This window comes from Globicephala melas, chromosome 7 (genome assembly GCF_963455315.2).
Source record: "Globicephala melas chromosome 7, mGloMel1.2, whole genome shotgun sequence".
NCBI lineage: Eukaryota > Metazoa > Chordata > Mammalia > Artiodactyla > Delphinidae > Globicephala > Globicephala melas.
The window spans coordinates 27803160-27822858 of record NC_083320.1 but is presented as its reverse complement, the minus strand read 5'-3'; the positions used below and the strand labels follow the sequence as shown (position 1 = coordinate 27822858).

At 39.8% G+C, this 19699-nt stretch overlaps 1 protein-coding gene across 1 annotated transcript in view; it reads left to right on the top strand.

Moving 5' to 3' along the window:
• Window positions 1-4474: 4474 nt before the first annotated feature.
• The window catches only part of PTH2R (parathyroid hormone 2 receptor), a 103873-nt gene continuing 88648 nt past the window's right edge, over window positions 4475-19699 (top strand). Inside the window, exon 1 of the mRNA XM_030853312.2 lies at window positions 4475-4685. Coding sequence (XP_030709172.2) covers window positions 4623-4685 — 63 coding nt within the window. The 5' untranslated portion in view covers window positions 4475-4622. The remainder of the gene's footprint in view (window positions 4686-19699) is intronic.

Here is a 19699-nt window from a genome sequence, read left to right as displayed (position 1 = left end):
AGAAAATAAGTAAGGAAGCACAAGCTTTAAATGGCACAATAGACCAGATAGATTTAATTGATATTTATAGAACATTTCACCCAAAAGTGGCAGAATACACTTTCTTCTCAAGTGCACCTGGAACATTCTCCAGGATAGATCACATCTTGGGTCACAAATCAAGACTCAGAAAATTTTATCCAAGAGATCACTGAAGAAATCAAAGAAGAAATTAAAAAAATACATAGAAAAAAATGACAATGAAAACAAAATGACCCAAAACCTATGGGATGCAGCAAAAGCAGTTCTAAGAGGGAAGTTTATAGCAATTCAACCTCACCTCAAGAAACAAGAAAAATCTCAAATAAGCAATCTAACCCTACACTTAACACAGCTAGAGAAAGAAGAACAAAGAAAACCCAAAGTCAGGAGAAGGAAAGAAACCATAAAGTTCATAAAGATCAGAGCAGAAATCATAAAGATCAGAGCAGAAATAAATGAAATAGAAATGAAGAAAACAATAGCAGAGATCAACAAAATTAAAAGTTGTTTTCTTTCAGAAGGTAAACCCAATTCATAAACCCTTAGCCAGACTCATCAAGAAAAAAAGGGAGAGGACTCAAATCAATAAAATTAGAAATGGAAAAGGAGAAATCACAACTGACACTGCAGAAATACTAAGGATTATAAGAGACTACTACAAACAACTATATACCAATAAAATGGACAACCACGAAGAAATGGAGAAATTCTTGGAAAGGTACAATTTTCTTGGAAAGGTACAATTCTTCCTGAACCAGGAAGAATTAGAAAATATAAACAGACCTATCACAAGTAATGAAATTGAAACTATAATTTAAAATCTTCCAACAAACAAAAGTGCAGGACCAGATGCTTCACAGGTGAATTCTATCAAACATTTAGAGAAGAGTTAACACCCATACTTCTCAAACTCTTCTAAAAAATTGCAGAGGGAGAAACACTCTCAAATTCATTCTATGAAGCCACCATCACCCTGATGCCAAAACCAGAAAAAGATATCACAGAAAAAGAAAATATAGACCAATATCACTGATGAACATAGATGCAAAAATCCTGAACAAAATACTAGCAAACAGAATCCAACAACACATTAAAAGGATCATACACCATGATCAAGCAGGATTTATCTCAGGGATGCAAAGATTCTTCAATATACACAAATCAATCAATGTGATACAGCACATTAACAAATTAAGGAATAAAAACCATATGATCATCTCAATAGATGCAGAAAAGCTTTTACCAAAATGCAACACCCATTTATGATAAAAACTCTCCAGAAAATGGGCATAGAGGGAACTTACCTCAACACAATAAAGGTCATATATGACAAACCCACAGCAAGCATCATACTCAATGGTGAAAAACTTAAAGCATTTCCACTGAGATCAGGAACAAGACAAGGATGTCCACTCTATCCACTCTTATTCAACATAGTTTTGGAAGCCCTAGCCACAGCAATCAGAGAAGAAAAAGAAATAAAAGGAATACAAATTGGAAAATAAGAAGTAAAACTGTCACTGCTGATGACATGATACTATACATAGAGAATCCTAAAGATGCCACCAGAAAACTACTAGAACTAATCAATGAATTTGGTAAGGTTGCAGGATACAAAATTAATGCACAGAAATCTCTGACATTCCTATACATCAACAATGAAAAATCAGAAAGAGAAATTAAGAAAACACTCCCATTTACCACTGCAACAAAAAGAATACATTACCTAGGAATAAACTTGCTTAAGGAGGCAAAAGACTTGTAGTCAGAAAACTATAAAACACTGATGAAAGAAATCAAAGATGACATAAACAGATGGAGAAATATACCATGTTCCTGGATTGGAAGAATCGATATTGTGAAAATGACTATACTACACAAAGCAATCTACAGATTCAATGCAATCCCTATCAAGCTACCAATGGCATTCTTCATAGAATTAGAACAAAAAATTTTATAATTCTTATGGAAACACAAAAAACCCCAAATAGCCAAAGCAATCTTGAGAACGAAAAACAGAGTTGGACGAATCAGGCTCCCTGACTTCAAACTATACCACCGAGGTACAGTAATCAAGACAGTTTGGTACTGGCACAAAAACAGAAATATAGATCAATGGAACAGGATAGAAAGCCCAGAGATAAACCCACGCATAAATGCTGGAGAGGGTGTGGAGAAAAGGGAACCCTCTTGCACTGTTGGTGGGAATGTAAATTGACACAGCGACTATGGAGGACAGTATGGAGGTTCCTTAAAAAAATAAAAATAGAACTACCATATGACCCAGCAATCCCACTACTGGGCATATACCCTGAGAAACCTGTAATTCAGAAAGAGTCATGTACCACAGTATTCACTGCAGCACTGTTTACAATAGCCAGAACATGGAACCAACCTAAATGTCCATCCACAGATGAATGGATAAAGAAGATGTGGCACATATATACAATGGAATATTACTCAGCCATAAAAAGAAACGAAATTGAGTTATTTGTAGTGAGGTGGATGGACCTAGACTCTGTCATACAGAGTGAAGTAAATCAGAAAGAGAAAAACAAATATCGTATGCTAACACAAATATATGGAATCTAAAAAAAAAAAAATGTTCTGAAGAACCTAGAGGCAGGACAGGAATGCAGACGTAGAGAATGGATTTGAGGACACGGGGAGGGGGAAGGGTAAACTGGGACAAAGTGAGAGAGTGGCATTGACACATATACACTACAAGAGGTAAAACAGATAGCTAGTGGGAAGCAGCCCCATAGCACGGGGAGATCAGCTCCATGCTTTGTGACCACCTAGAGGGGTGGGATAGGGCGGGTGGGAGGGAGACGCAAGAGGGAGGAGATATGGGGACATGTGTATGCATATGGCTGATTTGCTTTGTTGTGCAACAGAAACTAACACAGTATTGTGAAGCAATTATACTCCAGTAAAGATCTATTAAAAAAAATGGTATGTACAGTACAAGGCCAATCTTAATTCAAAATAATTATGAGTAGACAAAAGATTAGGTAGAGAAATTTGTTTGGATTTTATTTTCCTCTGTGTGACTTCATGCATTTGCAAAATTTTCTCTTCGAATATGTATTATAATAAAAAATGTGACTAAGAATTTTTAAATATATCTTTCCCTTGAGTTTCCAAAAAAAGTGAACAGAGAAGATACATTTATTTGTACTTCCTGTTTAAATCACTATTGAAATGAAAGGAAATGCATATAATGCGAGCGATGGGGAGCAGCAGATGAAGCTTCCATCACTCACCAGCCGCTCACCTCCTGCTGTGCCTCCAGGTTCCTAACAGGCCGCTGACCGCTATCGGTCCGCAGCCCCGGGGGTTGAGCACCCCTTATTTAGATCTTGCTACTTTCAAAAAGCACATGAAATTGTTTATAATAAATATCTGTACTATAAACAATAAAAATAGAGATAGGAGTGAACTTTTTCAGACATAGAATTAGAAATAAAAGTCATTTATTTCTACTGTTTTAGACCTGGCCAGTCATTAGTTATCTGTTTTAAAAACAAACCCAGTTTTCACTTTGGCACTCAAATGAAAACCAATGGTGACAAATGTCAAATCCGAGGAGGTGAGGGAATTTTTGTGTTTCATCTATGGGACTCATTCCTTCCCAACTGTATCAGATCCTCGGAGACTGTATATTCTTCAACTCAATGTCTGTGAAGCAAGGTCTCTGGCACCTTGATGATTATGCCTGTAAGAAAAATAAAGAAAAAGACTTTGTGTCAAACGAAGGCGTTCACACACAAAAAACTGTTAAAGAATATTAAATAGTTGTCTTTTTTTTAAATGCATGGATCCAAAATATAAAATGATCCCCAAATGTTTCGACCCAGAGATTTCTGCTGGAGCAAAATCTTTTTCTCTCTCTCTCTCCTTCATTCACACACAGACGCACGCACGCACGCACAGTATTATTACAGTGGTTAAGAGAACGGCAATCAGAGAACTTTAGCGCTGTAGAGACTGCTGAGCCCAGAGCCCTGGATGGAGAATGCGCCTGGCCTCGGAAACCTTTAACCACACTGTCCAGGTCGCGGTGGCTAGTGGTCAGCGCGCGTCTGGACAGGAGGGAACTTTCGGCTCTCCCCGACGACCCAGTGCTTCCCTAGAGACAGGGCGTTGGAACCTGGGACAGAGTGGAGGGAGGAAGAGACAGTGTGAGTCGGCGGTGACGGCAGCAGCGCTCTGGATCTGTCGCCCTCGGATACCCCGGGCTGCGGGACAGAGAGACTCGGAAGAGGAGCGCGAGCGCCTCCCCGCCGCCCCTGCAGCCACTCCGGGCGCGCACGGATCCACTGGGCGCTGGAGCCGCGAGTCAAGGCCGGGACTCGAGCAGCTCTCCCCGGAAGTAGCAACCAAGGCGCGAGCCTCCGCGCGGCAGAACGGAGACCGAAAGGCACGGGGCTCGGACAGCCTGGCCCCGGGCATCCCCGACTAGTAGCCTCGAGCCCGACACCCCAGCTGCGCCGCGCTCCCGGCCACAAGTTTGCCTCGCGCCGGCCAAGTTGCGAGTGTGAATCTTTCTTCGGGCTTCGGGAAGAGTGTCCCTGTTCCTCGCTCGGGCTGGCTCGGGTATGGCCGGACCCCACCTCTGGGGGTGGCTGCTGCTCGGCGGCTGCCTCCTCGCCAGAGCCCAGGTAAGAGCCCCTGTTCCACGGCACCTGCTTCCCGGAGCCTCCGGCCGGTGTTCAACGTTAGGGCGGCCGAGACCAAGGCGCGCGCGGGCGCTGACGCTTACACATTCACGCACTAACACACTCAGAGAGAGACAGACACACACACAAGTACACCCGGCAAGGTTTGACAGGCATTTAGTGGAGCTAGGATATTTATGAACAACGGGGTTCTGGGTCAGGAGGGTTGAGAGGTGAAGAACTTTTCTTACTCTTAGTCTCCTTGATCCCCGTTTAATTAATTCAAATTATTTTTTGTCTGCTGGCAATTTACCGTCCCCCCCCCCCTTTTTTTTTTGCGGTACGCGGGCCTCTCACTGTTGTGGCCTCTCCCGTTGCGGAGCACAGGCTCCGGACGCGCAGGCTCAGCGGCCATGGCTCACGAGCCCAGCCGCTCCGCTGCTTGTGGGAATCTTCCCGTACCGGGGCACGAACCCGTGTCTCCTGTATCGGCAGGCGGACTCTCAACCACTGCGCCACCAGGGAAGCCCTACCGTCACTTTTGAGAACTTAAATTTCTAGGATTGTTTGTGACCACTGTCTGAAAGGATAATTGACTCTTCCTGTTACAGAATCACGTATCATTAAAGCGAGGAGACTAGATAGAAAAATACATATAACTTGTTAAAGCTGAGTTATGTTTAGACTAAATGGTAGTTGTCATTTTCGTACTGATAATATCGTTTAGAGATTTTCTGGGTGATCTTTCACAATGGACCCTTTCTAATGCGCAATTCATCCTCACATTTTTTTGAGTCAAATAAAATGTAGGATTTACACTCAGCTTTTTAGATGAGCTAGAAAGAGTTGCTTGTAGTGTAATGCAGTTTAAGAGCCCTGTAACTTTAAATGGAAATCAACGTTATTTCTCTTTTCTGTTCGGGAGGGGGCGCACTTTGACCGTCAAATAAAGCCCCAAATTAGGTTTTTTAAATTCTTTCCCCATGAGAAAATTAAGGCATTAATTTATGTACTGGTACTGTCTAAACTTAATACTATGTTCTTGGCTTTCAAATGGCCAGTTTAAATTTGTTATTCTAAACGTGCAGGTTTTTTTGTTTTGTTTTTTTAACCACATGGCTACATACGTTAATAGAAATAGGTGTTCTCCTAAATACTGGGCTTTACGTAATATGACCAGGATATTTCAAGTGAACTTAATATGTTAAAACAATCAAACGATGTGTGTTATACATTGACTAATAAGATGGTCAGTGAATGCTCAAAAGTAGAGTATGCTCTAACCTGAAAAATTTCACCAGGGTAACAGAAGGAATTATGAATGAATGGAAAAACTCTTAAGAATTTGGTGACAGTTATAGAGCTCGGGTGATCTCTAATATATTTCCTGCATTTCTCTCTCATAACATATTTGGATAATATGCTTGAAAACTCCACTTCCTTGTATAAGGGACAAGTGACCTCTAGCCATTTATTTTATTCAGCGTTCCAGATTACTTTTTCTAAGGAAATAGAGAGACATTGTTTAGTACAACGGAGAAGAAAATCACTGTGCGATTATGGGAAGAATATTTAGCTTTCAAAAAAACCATCAGGACATTGAACGCTTTTTCTATGATTTTAAACCAAGGTTTCTCAACATTGTGGGCCATATAATTCTTTGTTATGGGTGCTGACTTGTACATTGCAGGATATTTAGCAGCAGTCCTGTCCTCTCCACTAGAAACCAGCAGCAGCTCCCAACCCCTGCCTTGTGGTAACCAAAAACGTCTCCAGCTATTGCCAAACGTCCCTTGGGAGGCAAAATCGCCTCTGGTTAAGGCCCATTGCTTAAAACCCATTTCCATTTATATTTATAGATTAAGAATTATGTGAAATGAGTTTGTGATAATACGTTACATTTCTGGCACTCTAAACAAAATCTGAAGGTTACATTGAAGTCATTTACGTTGACACGCTGACACCTTCTTTGATCTTCAGTTTCTTCATTCCCAGCAAAGACACATATTAAAAAATGTAATATATTGATAGAACAACAAAGGAAACTCGTCCAAGCAGAATGAGCTTGTGTAGAATAAATGTTTACTATCTGGCAAACGTTGGATTACATTACACAATAGGCAACATAGGCTGGTACTTGGAATTGTTTTAAATATCCCTGTGGTTTTTGGTTGGTGAAGATGCTGCCTTTGCCTCAGTGCACAGTTCAAAAGCCATGAATTCATGCGTCAGGCATCATTGAAGAGCCCAGCAATGCAGTTCCTAGAGTCAGAGTGAGGACAACTGTGTGAATATGTGTAGTATTTTCTTTATTGGAGGGTAAAACCTGAGAAAGGTAACAGGGTGAGGAAGCAGGATTGGACAAAGAGAGCCTCAGACTGGGCTGCAAACCTGACAAAGTCTTGGCCAGCCCCATGGAGAGCTCGGGGGCAAAGGTTGCCCATCATAGGCATCCCACATGGTGAAGAAATGGCCACGTCCTGGTTCTTCCACTGTGCTCAGTCATCGGCTAGGGTTTTTTGTATGACTGTTGACTGAGATCCAGAGCTGAGACAGATGCTTGAAAGCACTGCAGCTGGAGGCTGTCAGCCAACTGCACTCCTTCCAGACAGGTAGCTGGTTCCTTCTAGAAGGACTGTCTCAGGGGTGTACCTCCATGGCTGTTCCCTCCCTTACAAAGTTATCCAGGAACAGCACTGGTTTTGCTGGGTTTGAGAATGGGCTGACGCCACGCGATGCAGGCACCTTCTCCAGGCTCCAGGGCTGCAGATCAGTGTGGCTGTCAGACAGTGTGTGAGAGGAAGTGAGTACAAATCCACCACCACAACTAGAACAAGTTCCCAGGAGCTCGTGACATACTGAGTGGAAGTACCTCAGTTCCATAGAGTACCAGGTGTGAGCAGATGCCAACGCAGGGCAGGTTTCGTTTTCTAGTTATTACTCATTTTTGCCTGAGTGGAATCCCAGCGCCACCGTGGACATTCTGGTACAGGGGAAGGAACACTGGCCTGGGGGCCCGGAAAGCTGCATTCAGATCCCTCCTCTGATAACATACAGCCTCCTCAGGCATGAAACTTGATCTCTCCATTCTTCCTCTGTGCAGTTAGGAGGATGGGCTTTACTGACCTTCCAGTGTGGCAATTCAGGGTCTCCTGGAAAGTCAGAAATCTCTTACTGGGTGGGAAGAAAATGATGACCACATACCACATACTGTGGTAGGCACTTTATCATTATTTCCTTTAATTCTCACAGTAACTTTATGAGCTAGGCACTGTAAATTGTTCACGCTTTATAAATGAGAAAATGGGGCTAAGAGATGTTAGGTAGCATTCTTGGGTCACACAGCTAACAAGTAGAGTAGCCATGAGTCACACGGGGTTACTAACAAGTAGAGTAGCCATGAGTCACACGGGGCCTTCTGCTCCTGAACCCACCCCGCAGACTGATGCCCTCATCGTGGAGATCAGCTGGGCACTGACTAGCTGGATTATGTGTACACACATGCTCTTTCTCAGCAATATCCACCCTGGGTCTATTTCCCCGAGAATTTCTCACACAAGTCCATAATGGTTATTGCAGTAATTCTGTGGTGTTAGAGAGCTGGGAACAATCTGGGTGTTCAGTGGGGTAACAGGCAGCAATAAAAAGCAATGGATTCAATGTACACAAAGCAGCATGAATGAGATCCTTAAAATAGGCTGAGATACAGCACAGAAACAATGACATGTATATCACCATTTACGTACATTCAAATACATGCACATAAAACAGCAATACATATTGTAGCAACATATTTAGTTAATATTTTGTATATATATTTCACGTAAATGGTTGTGTATGGGAAGGTAGAGAAGGCGGAGTGGGGTATAGAGATACAAGGGGATAGATAATCAATCAATCAAATAAACCAACATGCTGTATTGGAAATTGTGGTGATAATAAATGGAATTACCAACAAGCCATTATTGGTAGACTTAACAATGAAGACATAGGGCTTCCCTGGTGGTGCAGTGGTTAAGAATCCGCCTGCCAATGCAGGGGACACGGGTTCGAGCCCTGGGCTGGGAAGATCCCACATGCCACGGAGCAGCTAAGCCCGTGCGCCACAACTACTGAGCCTGTGCTCTAGTGCCCACGAGCCACAACTACTGAGCCCACGTGCCACAACTACTGAAGCCCTTACACGTAAAGCTGGTGCTCCCTAACAAGGGAAGCCACTGCTCCGCAACAAGGGAAGCCACTGCAACGAGAAGCCCGTGCACCGCAACAAAGAGTAGGCCTCGCTCGCCACAACTACAGAAAGCCCATGCACAGCAACACAGACCCAACTCTGCCAAAAATAAATAAACAAATAAATAAATAAATAAAATGGGGGCAATAATGACATTTATCTCATAGAATGTGAGAGTATTAAAATTAGAAACATATAAACAACAAAAGCCTTAAGGTGTCTGATAATGAAAATGTCAGCTCTTTCCTTCTATCAGCCAATTAGTAAAGAGCTTTTTAATGGAATGATTATTAGATTGAGATAGTTTCTAAACAAGATTGGGGGTAAGTGAAGGCTTTTCAAAGGGGTGTGTGTGTGTGTGTGTGTGTGTGTGTGTGTATGTGAATTTTGCAAGGCTATTCCCTCTGCCTGCAACACTCTTCCGTCTATTCCTTATGCTTTCTTTTTCAGAACCCAACTCCTTCAGATAGCAATAGGACATTTTATTCATAATGCTGATAGATTTTATAGTTTGCCATTTATTAATGAGTCCTTGATTAACATCTATCTCCTCCTTTGAAGAAGTCGTTCTGAAGACAGTACAGCTAATCATAAGGCAGTTGCAGCAGTCTTATAATCACTGGTGTGTCCTTGTAGAAGTGGAGATGCAGGGAGGCAGATGGATTCGAGAGGTAGAAGGTACATTCAACTGAAGGAAGAGTGGGTTGGGGCAGGTATCATCGATGAGTTAGATTTTTAGATAAGCTGAGTTGGTGGAGCCTGTGAGATATTTAGGAGATGGTTGGATATTGGATTATGGAGTTTAAGAGAAGCTCTGGATTTAGCATCATCCCTTTTTAAATAGGGAGTACTTGAAACCACATGAAAGAATGATATTCTCAGTGAGAGTATCGTGGAATTAAAAGGGTTGGCTAACTAGTTTGAAAAAAGACATGCAGATTGGTTTTCTATAAGATTACCCCTGAATTGTAAATTCACAGGGGAAAAGGGGCTAATAAGCAATTTGGAACCCTCTGTGACAATTAGCATGGTGCCTTTGAGTGGTAGTTCTCCATAAATGTTTGATTAAGGTAATTTGTATTTCTTTTATTCATCTTCTTTGATCCCACTTGGTACTCAAGTCTCTGATCATTTACTCCAGTTTTTTTTGTTTTTTTTTTGCGGTACGCGGGCCTCTCACTGTTGTGGCCTCTCCCGTTGCGGAGCACAGGCTCCAGACGCGCAGGCTCAGCGGCCATGGCTCACGGGCCCAGCCGCTCCGCGGCATGTGGGATCTTCCCGGACCGGGGCACGAACCCGTGTCCCCTGCATCGGCAGGCGGATTCTCAACCACTGTGCCACCAGGGAAGCCCTACTCCAATTTTAATTGAAAAAATGTCATTCTATTCTAAGGATCAGAGATGACTGCCCTGGGTACCAATGATGCAGTGCAACCTATATCTGGTCACAAAGATGGAGGAAAGAGAGCTGCTGGTAAAGCAACCCTGAGGGAGTTGGGTGTTTCCAGAGATCTCTTGTCTTAATAACTGACAAACTAGCAGGCTAAATGTTGAGCTTGCCAGTTAGTCCACTGGATGATAGAATTTTATAGACTCTCAAAGAAAGTAAATCATGGCTTTCTGGAGGAAGAGGGAACTACACAAAACGGTCAGGATTATGGACCTTCTAATTGGAACTGAATTTGGAATCTGTGTTTCCTATTCTCATGCTATTACTTATCTCAAAAACTCAGTTTCTTCTTCCCAAAAAATGGGGTGAAAAATAGGAAAAAAATGGGATGACCTAATGCAAGTTATTTTTTTTTGACATGTGTATTACATGAAAACCTCAGGAGAAACATTTAATGTAGTGCCTGTAACAGAGTTTGCTCACTGTACGTGTCAGCCATCAGTGTTGTCGTCATCATCATCATTACCATAATTTCTATCACATTTTAAATTAGTTATTGTTGGTATAGAGAATCTCTATTATTTTTATTTATTGATTCATACCTATGAAGTTTATTCCTGAACAGTAACAATTTTCTCCAATATCTGTATCTGTTCTTTCTTTCTTTTTTTTAGAGATAACTTCTATTTACAATAATAACATTAATAACAAACAGTTACTGAGCACTTCATCTGTGACTGTGTTTTACCGTCATATTATTTATCTCAGATTATAGCCCAATAGTGTAGATTTTATTTTGTTCACTTTGTATAGATCAGGACTATGAGAACTAGTATTTCATGAATTTCTAGAAGGTACATCTTTTTTGTTTTGAATACTTTATTTATTTTATTTTTTTGTAATTTTTATTGGGGTATAGTTGATTTACAATGTTGTCTTAGTTTCAGGTGTACAGAAAAATGAGTCTGTTATACATATACATATATCCACTCTTTTTTAGATTCTTTTCCCATATAGGCCATTACAGAGTATTGAGTAGAGTTCCCTGTGCTATACAGTAGGTCCTTATTAGTTACCTATTTTATATATAATAGTGTGTATGTGTCAATCCCAATCTTCCAATTTATCCCGCCCCCCCTTTACCCCTTGGTAACCGTAAGTTTATTTTCTACATCTGTAACTCTGTTTCTATTTTGTAGATAAGTTTATTTGTAGCCTTTATCTGTTATTTCTTTTTATCTTTTTTCTTACATTACATTAGCTAGAAATTCCATATAAAGTTGAACGATAACAGTAATTATTGTGGGCATCTTACCTTGCTTATTACTTCAGTGGGATGCTTCTAAAGATTTATCATTAAGTATGATAGTTGCTCTAGGTTTTTAATAGAAGTAACATCATTGCTAATTTTGTTAAGTTGTTAAATGTAAGGCTAGTATAGAACTTTTGAATGACAACATGTATAATTTTTAAGTCACAAATGATACGTTATTTCTTTAAAAACTGTCATATTTGTTGTATTGAGCTCCTGTCACAGGTATTGGACTACTTGAGGGCAGGAACTGATTCTTAATCATTTTTCTAGAGTGAATGGTACCAGTAGATGCTCATTAAATATTGGTAGGTGTTTTCATAATCATAGGTAGAAGGATTATTATATATTGCTTCTTAAATTAGCAACTAAGTCAAATACTTTTGTTATTATGAGATACAGGATAACAAATTCAAATGTCTAGCAAACAAACAAAAATGTTGTTATTTGGCCAACTTTTCAGTCCCTTGTCTGCCCTCTCTCAAGAATTTCCCTGGATTCTTTCCCCTGTGTGCATCACCAAGTTAATTTCCAGTTTGTCTTCTAGATATCAGCTCATGTGTACCTTATTCAGGAAAGCCTGGCTTACCCAGTAAGGCAAAAATGTCCTTACAATAAGCTCTCAGAACCCTGTATATCTTACTTTCTCTTGTAGCATTTTTCAGAGAGTTGTAACTTAACATTTTCTGTGATCATGGTGTAATTACTCTTTCTCCTTTTCTAGACTGCACTTTTCATGAAGGCAAAGGCTGTACTTGTTTTTGCTCCTTTTTGTATCCCAAATGGCCAGCACAGAGCAAGGAACCATAAACACCACTTGAATAAATGAACATTTAGTCAAGTAAAATAAACATTTCTCTGTAATAAAATGTAGTTCCCAAGTTTTCTTGGTCCTGCAGAGATTATGAATATTTTGGTTGATTGAAATGGCATTAATTACACATTAAAAATTGTGTTCTGATTTTAAATTAAAAAATACTATTTGGCCAAATATTTATATGAGAAGATTGGAAGAAACTTATATGTATAATTAAGGTAAAACTGCCTCTCTTTTATGAAACCATTTACATCAAATTGCAAACTGGCTGAAGTTTCCTAGATGAGAATAGTTTATACTGCTTGTCACCTTCCTTACTTTTATAATCAGGTTAGTTCTGTTTCCCATGATAAAAAGTTTCTCAGTGGGCTTCCCTGGTGGCGCAGTGGTTGAGAGTCCACCTGCCGATGCAGGGGACGCGGGTTTGTGCCCCGGTCCGGGAGGATCCCACATGCCGCGGAGCGGCTGGGCCCGTGAGCCATGGCCGCTGAGCCTGCACGTCCGGAGCCTGTGCTCCGCAACGGGAGAGGCCACAACAGTGAGAGGCCCGCGTAGTGAAGAAAAAAAAAAAAAAGTTTCTCAGTTATTTTTTAAAATACATTTTTTTTTTTGACAGCAGAGACTGTATTTAACAATGCAATTTTGTGGCCATGAGATATGCCTAAGCTTGAATATTCTTCTGTTTACACTGTAATAGAATCTGCCTTTAGCAAGCCACTCATGCATGTAATGAGTACCAAGGCAGGACTTCTCCTCTCAACATATATTCTGGCATCTCATTTCTTAGATGAATAAAGTCTGTAAGACACAATATTCAGAAGCTTTTGGTAGTTATCTAAACAAAACTTAAGCACAATTTCATGTTGATTAATTGAGCTTAGAGATAAAAACTGGAAGAAATCGTGAGTAGATACGTGGGGCTTTCCTGCATCCTCAAGAATGCCTTTTAAAATCATTCCAAAGACACAGCATACTTCTGTTTCCCATCAGATTGGTAATATTTAGTTATAACATTTTGTTTGTGAGTTTATTGCATTTCTTACCACTCATGGTTATAGTGTAGTCTGAGAGCCACATTGTACCCCATGACCTACCCCCAGGCAAGATCCATGGCTTGAATTTCTTTTACGTCTACCTTTAACCACAGTATCTTTGCCCTTGGGAGGATTCAACGAATACTGTTGAAATAAATACTCTCAACAGTCCTCAGTGCTAAACCAGAACAATCAGTGTAGAATGATAGATGACTGGCCGAAGGCATTTCTGTGAACTTGAGGAGTTGCCCCCAGTGAAAATTCGTTTTCCCCAGGACTTTTTTTTTTTGCGGTACGCAGGCCTCTCCCGTTGCGGAGCACAGGCTCCGGACGCGCAGGCTCAGCGGCCATTGCTCATGGGCCCAGCTGCTCCGCGGCATGTGGGATTTTCCCGGACTGGGGCACGAACCCTTGTCCCCTGCATCGGCAGGTGGACCCTCAACCACTGCGCCACCAGGGAAGCCCCAGACTTCTCATTTTTAATTCAATAAAATTGCACTGCATTACTAAGTATTATGTTCATTGTGCAGGTTCTGAAAGTGGTTAAGAGATGGCTCTGTTCTCCAAGGAGCTTTCACTCTATGGGAGGAGACAAGATTGCCACTACTGCAAAAAGGAGCTCTTGGCCTCTGCTCATGACTTCTGTCTCCCCTCCCTGCAGGATCTGTTCCTTTTCCTTCTTTCTAATATATCTTGTCTGTCTTTGACTTCCACATTTTTGCAGTGTGAATGGTACTCAACTAGAGCTGGGAAAACCTCTGCCAAAGGTTTCTTATGTTCAACCTTTTTTTTTTTTCTTTTTCTTTTTCCTTCACTAAGTTTATTTTGGTCAAATATATTTAGAATGTAATAAAAGTATAGGCTTGGTGATAATAGCAGTAGTAATGGTTAACATTTTTACAGTGTTCACTATATAAAGGCATTAATTAGGCATCTCTATGCATTATTTTCTTTAATCCTCACAACAATCTTATGAGGAAGGTAGTGAGCATTTTTATTGCCTCTCCAAAATCCACTCCATTTCTTACCAATTTTGTGGCAAACAAGGACAAGTGGTAGAGTAAGTGAAAAAAAAAATGCAAAACTGAAAATCCCTGCCCTCATGAATTTTACATTCTCCCATTCTCCTGAAGCCTGCTCTACCTATGGAGTCAGATATGTGCACCAAGAAATTTCCTTACGTTATCTAGTTAAGCATATTGTTGGCACAGTCTTATGCTGAAATTACATAAGATCTGTGCTTTAATTCTGTAGATATGGGAAAACAAAGAATAACTTACCTATTAACGTCTTCTCATTAAAATTTCAGCCATGCTAGATGACTAAGTTCTAGAGATTGGCTATTCAACACAAGGCCCATGGTTAGCAATATGGTGCACTTTCTTTTCCCCCCTTAGCTTTCTTAGTTTTTTTTTTCTTGACACTTAGTGCACTTAAAGTTTGTTTAGAGGGTAGATCTCATGTTAACTGTTCTTACTACAAAAAAACCGAAAACTAACAAAAGGGTCAGAAGTACACTTTGGGAGATGTTGGCTACATCTTTTATTTTGATCATGGTGATGGTGCTATGAGTATTTGCACATGTCCAGACTCATCAAATTGCACCATTAAATATGTGCAGCTCTTTGTATATCAATTATCCTCAAAAAAGCTGTCTAAAAAAAGGGTATCCTAGGGCTTCCCCGGTGGCGCAGTGGTTGAGAGTCTGCCTGCCGGTGCAGGGGACACGGGTTCGTGCCCCGGTCCGGGAGGATCCCACATGCCGCGGGGTGGCTGGGCCCGTGAGCCATGGCCGCTGAGCCTGCGCTTCCGGAGCCTGTGCTCTGCGACGGGAGAGGCCACGGCAGTAAGAGGCCCGCGTACCGCAAAAAAAAAAAAAAAAAAGTATCCTATCTAATTAAAAAAAACAAAAACCGAAACAAAAAACCCCATAACGTTTTATTCATGACAGTTCCAATCGGCAAGTATTGATACTTTGATGGTCTCTCATGCACCAGACAATGTGATAGTCACTGGAAATATAAATATAGTGAAATACATGCTCACGTTTACAAGCAGAGCACGTTCAGCATTTTTGTAAATGTTTCTAAATTTGAGTTAATGTTTAAACCAGCCTTTGAGTGATGATGGTTCCTTTGGGAGAGGAAATCAACTTGACAAAACATCTTATTGTTGAATTGTAGCCTCTTGTGTCTCTCCCCCTAGTCTCTCCAAGGTTTGTGTCCCAAGTTACCCTGATCTCTCACAATGTTATCAAATATAGTACCCCCCTTTTTGCCCTTAGTGGGTTAAGTTTTGTTGGTTCAAAACCTCAGGAGCTCCCCCAGTAAAATGTGAAACTGGCTCCTGTACACAGAGGGCAAGGAGAGATGGAAGAAAGAGGCAGATCACTCCACATTGGTAGGTGGCAGGTTTAATAAGCAAGGGAACTTAATATGAAGCTTGTCTTGGGCAGCAGCAAGATGAGGAGATCTCCACACTCACCTGCCACCTCTTATAAGTTGATATAGAGGCCTTACCCAGGTTCAGTCACGTGTACCATCCAGATGGTCTCAACAACATGTTCTCTCCAGGCTGCGTCCATGAAAACAGCTCTCACTGTGGGAACAGTGGACAGAGTGTGCATTCCAAGGGCAGGGGAGGGGGTGAGGAGCCTCTGATTGCCTGGGTCCAGCCCTCGGCTCTACCTGTGGTCATGTCCTCTCGATGACCTCCCCCAGCAGTTTTACTTTACCTACAGTAAGACCATAGACTTTCACTTCTTACTTGTTCAGAACCCCTTTATCATTCCCAATCTATTAACTAAACTGCTCAATACAGCCTACCTTTTCCTCCTTTTTTCTCCTATTATTCACTCAGCTATCTAAGAACTGTTACATCTTGGCCTCCTCTTTTTCGTTCATAAAACTAGCTGTTGTCTGATGGAAAACTAGCTGTTTCTGATATCATTATATCAGAAATTAGGGAAACCAAAGTTTTATTCACACCTTTTTTGAGAGGCCTTAGAACATTGTTTAATTTACAAGTTCTCATTGTAATTTTTCTTTATTCGCTTAATAAACATGCACAATTTTTATAGCTAATGAGTGCACAGTGTTTCTACTATGTGAAACTTTACCTTATAGTTTGTTGACCTATTAATGGTGATTTTACTTCATTGCTTTTGCTCAAAATTATTCTCTTCACTGCTGATGATATAATACCAACCATGTTAATTTTCCAAGCCACTACTCTTTCCCAGGATCCTACAACTGTGCCACATGACAGATGTGTTGCCTGGGGTGGTAACACCAATTATAAATGGAATATTGGACACTGCAGTTTGGCCTGTAGTGTGATTTTTCTGTAACTCAAATTCTGGTTGCCTACTGCCTGAAGGAAATGATCTTCTTGATTTGTTATGTCCCCACAAAGGTCAACACTGTGTGTGTGTGAGGAGTGGCTAATTTATTTATTATTTTATTCTTTTTTATATTATATAATGTGATTTGCAAAAAGGTGTACAACTTGGTGATTTAATATCTCTATATATCGTGAAATGATTACCACTGTCAAGTAACCCATTCGTCACCTCACATAGTTATCTTTTGTGTGTGTGTGTGTGTGTGTGTGTGTGTGTGTGTGTGTGATGAGACCACTTAAGATCTACTCTTAGTGGGAATTCCCTGGCGGTCCAGTGGTTAGGACTTCTGGGTTCAATCCCTGGTCAGGGAACTAAGATCCACAAGCTGTGCAGTATGGCAAAAACAAACAAACAAAAACTACTCTCTTAGCAAAATTCAAGTATACATACAGTATTGTTAACTCTAGTCACCATGCTCTAGGTTAGCTCCCCAGAGCTTATTCATCCTATAACTGGAAATTTGTACCCTTTGACCGGCAGCTCCACATTTTCCCCACCCCACAGCCCCTGGTAACCACCATTCTAGTCTCTGGTTCCATGAGTTTGACTTTTTAGGTTCCACATATAAGTGAGATCATATACTATTTGTCTTTCTGTCAACACAGTTTTGATAGTGCTAATTATTGTCTGCTTTCCTTTCCACATGAGATGGACTCTGTCATAGTACAGCACATTATTGAACAGGCTTGAATGATAGAATCAGTCCTGTGTGAGAACATTTCCTTGGGAGACAGGAAACTTGGCTGTTAGTGCACATTTTACTATAACTGAGCTGGGTGACCATAGATAAGTGGCTAAACTCTGGGTTTCATTTTTTATTTGTAAAGAGTAGAAGATTTTGATCTTTAATATATTAGGGATTCAGACTTCTTCAAATTATCAATATAGTTTTAACTTTTAGAAAGAACTTTATTGAAATTAGTATGTAAACATAATAGGAATCCAAGACAAAATCTGCCTACATTCTCATTTAGTCTTTGGCTATGCACATATCCAATGAATACATACTTTCAGTTATGTTATAAATGAAACTTTATATGTTACTTTTTCATTTGACATACAGTACATATTTTTCCAAAAAATGACTTTTTTTTCTGTTTGACACACACTTTTCCTCCTTCTTTCCTCTCACCACCATTCCACCATCCCCATCCCACTCAGGTAATATGTGTCCTTCCACCTTTTTCTCCATAACTCATTTGATTGTGTAAAATATAAACATACATGTAGGGGTGAAATAGCATTTTGTTGATGGTTTCCTTTGCTGTACAGAAGCTTTTTAGTTTGATGTAGTCCTACTTGTTTATTTTTGCTTTTGTTGTCTTTGTTTTTGGTGTCAAATTAACAAAACAAAACAAAACAAAAACACCTGCCAAGACTGATGTAAAGAAGCTGACTTTGTATATTTTCTTCTAGGAATTTTATGGTTTCAGGTCTTGCCTTCAAGACCTTAATCCATTTTGAGTTTATTTTTGTATATGGTGTAAGATAGTGGTCCATTTTCATTCTTTTGCATGTCCAGTTTTCCCAACACCATTTATTGAGGACACTATCCTTGAAAATTAGTTGACCATATATATGTGGGTTTATTTCTGGGCTCTGTTCTGTTCCATTGATCTTGTATCTGTTTTTCTTCCAGTACCATACTTTTTTGATTACTATAACTTTGTAATATAGTTTTAGATCAGGAAGTGTGATGTCTCCAACTTTTTACTTCTTTCTTGAGACTGGTTTAGCTATGTAGGGTCTTTTGTGATTCCATACAAATTTTAGAAAAATTTTTTCTATTTCTATGAAAAATGCCATTGAAATTTTGATAGGGATTGCGTTGAATCTGTAGATTATTTGGGTAGTATGGACATTTTAACAATATTAATTCTTCTGATCCATCAGCATGAAATATCTTTCCATTTATATGTGTTTTCTTCAATGTCTTTCGTTAATGTCTTATAGTTTTCAGTGTAGAGGTTTTTCATATCCTTTGTTAAATTTATTTCTAAGTATTTTATTATTTTTGATGCAATTGTAAATGAGATTAAAAAATATTTTTCTTTCTGATAATCCATTATTAGTGTATAGAAATGCAACAGATTTTTGTGTATTAATTTTGTATCCTACAACTTTATTGAATTTGTTTATTAATTCTAACAGTTTTTTTGGTGGAGTCATTAGGGTTTGCTATATATAATATGTCATTTGAAAATAGAGACAGTTTTACTTCTTCCTTTCTGATTTGTATGCCTTTCCTTTCTTTTCTTTCCTAATTGCTCTGGCTAGGAATTCCAGTAGTATGTTGAATATAAGTGGCAAGAGTGGCCATTCTTGACCTTAGAGGAAGAGCTTTCAGCTTTTCACCTTTGTTTTGTTTTTAGCAAGTAATTAGGTTTATTTTTTTCAGGTTTCTATTGACTTTATTTTTTAAATTTTTTATTTTATATTGGAGCATAGTTGATTAAAAATGTTGTGTTAGTTTCAGGTGTACAACAAAGTGATTCAGTTATACATAAACATGTATCTGTTCTTTTTCAAATTCTTTTCCCATTTAGGTTCCCTGTGCAGTGTTCCCTGTGTTATACAGTAGGTTCTTATTGGTTATCTATTTTAAATATACCAGTTTTCCACCTTTGGGTATAATGTTAGCTGTGGGCTTGTCATATATGGTCTTTATTATGTTGAGGTACGTTCTCTCTGTACCCATTTTGTTTAGAGTTTTTATCATGAATGGATGTTGAATTTTGTCAAATGCTTTTTCTGAATCTATTGAGATGATCACATATGACTTTTGTCCTTCATTTTGTTAGTGTGATGTATCTCATTGATTGATTTGCAGA